The 1,382-nt window shown below is 50.7% G+C and overlaps 1 protein-coding gene across 1 annotated transcript; it reads left to right on the top strand.

Annotated features, from left to right (window-relative positions):
• Nucleotides 1–502: 502 nt before the first annotated feature.
• On the top strand, nt 503–868 carry LOC104881765 (extensin). The gene has a single exon (XM_010662965.1). The coding sequence runs from the start codon at nt 503–505 to the stop codon at nt 866–868; it is 366 nt and encodes a 121-aa protein (XP_010661267.1).
• Nucleotides 869–1,382: the final 514 nt, after the last annotated feature.

Genomic DNA, 1,382 nt, shown 5'->3' with positions numbered 1-1,382 from the left:
ATTTTGTTGCCAAACCATTCCGCAACACTTTGGACTTCTCTGCGAGAATTTTCGCAGCTGCGAAGGCGAGATTGGCACACGAGTGCCACTTCGCAACACAGGAGCCCCCATTTCGCAGCTGCGAAACGTCTGCGAAGCGGTAAAGCCCAGATTTCACAACAAAAGTCCCATTCCGCAGGGTATTTCGCAATTGCGAAAGTGATTTTGGCACACGTGTACCACTTCGCAGCAGAGTTACATTCATTTCGCAGCTGCGAAACGCATTGCGAAGTGGCTGCGAAAATGGCGTTTTGCTGCGAAATTGGCATTTTTTAGCGAAACTCAAATTGACCCTTAGTCTTCCGTTATTACTATATATACCGGTCATTTGAGCTGCGAAAAGGGTTTCAAAATAGAGCGCGCCATTCTCGCAAGCTGTTCATCTTCTTCCTCGAGCCTCACCGCGCAAGCCTCCGGTCATCCTCTCCAATCAGCAGCTCCGGCCAAATTTCGGTAACCCGAAATGGCGCGAACCAGAGGGGCCAAGTCTTCCTCTCCTTCAAGCCGCAAGAAAAGCCTGAGAAAGGAGCCAGTTCCAGATCCCGTTTCTGAGCCTTCGCAGCCAAGAGCAGTTCCTCCTTCGGTGAAGCCCGCGCCGCCAAAGCCTCTGGCAAGGCGTTACCTTACCAGGTCAGGGGGTCGGCCGCTACAAAAGAGACCCAGGGTTGAAAGCTCAGAACCCATTGACTTGACTGAGCAATCTCCGGTATCCTCGCCAGTTTCCTCTCCAGTATCCTCGCCGATTCCCTCGCCAATTCAACCTCCGGTGCCATCTCCGACGTCGCAAGCAAAACCACAGGAGCCTCAGCCGCCACTTCCCGAGCCCTAAATTCCATCTGAAACAGCTCCGGAAGAAGTAATCAGGCGGCCAATGCTAACTCAGCCCCCAATTAAGGGAAATTTGGATTGTAGAGCTCGGCCATTCCACTCCGAGCTATGCTTTGACATAGTCGCATTCCGATTGCAGCCGGAGCTTGCACAGTCATTCAACCTGCTGAGGAGATACCACATGGAGCACCTACTAACTCCGAGAGACTTTTTCTACCCCAGGGTAGCCATGGATTTCTATCAATCCATGACAACCAAACAGGTCAGGAATCCAACTTTAATTCATTTCACTATTGATGGGAGGCATGGCATATTGGGAGCATGCCATATAGCTGAAGCCTTGCAAATTCCCTATGAGTCAAGCCATTTCGATGATTTTAGAGCTTGGACCAGTCATACTGAGCTAGAGATGGTGCACACCCTATCCAGAGGAGCTTCCACATGTCCACATCTGTTGAGAGGAGAGCTTCCTCCAATCATGTTTCTGATTGATGCATTTTTGCGTCATAACCTCT

Source organism: Vitis vinifera, chromosome 15 (assembly GCF_030704535.1).
Source record: "Vitis vinifera cultivar Pinot Noir 40024 chromosome 15, ASM3070453v1".
Taxonomy (NCBI): domain Eukaryota; kingdom Viridiplantae; phylum Streptophyta; class Magnoliopsida; order Vitales; family Vitaceae; genus Vitis; species Vitis vinifera.
Note: the sequence above shows the minus strand (reverse complement) of the source record. Positions and strands in the feature narration are given on the sequence as shown.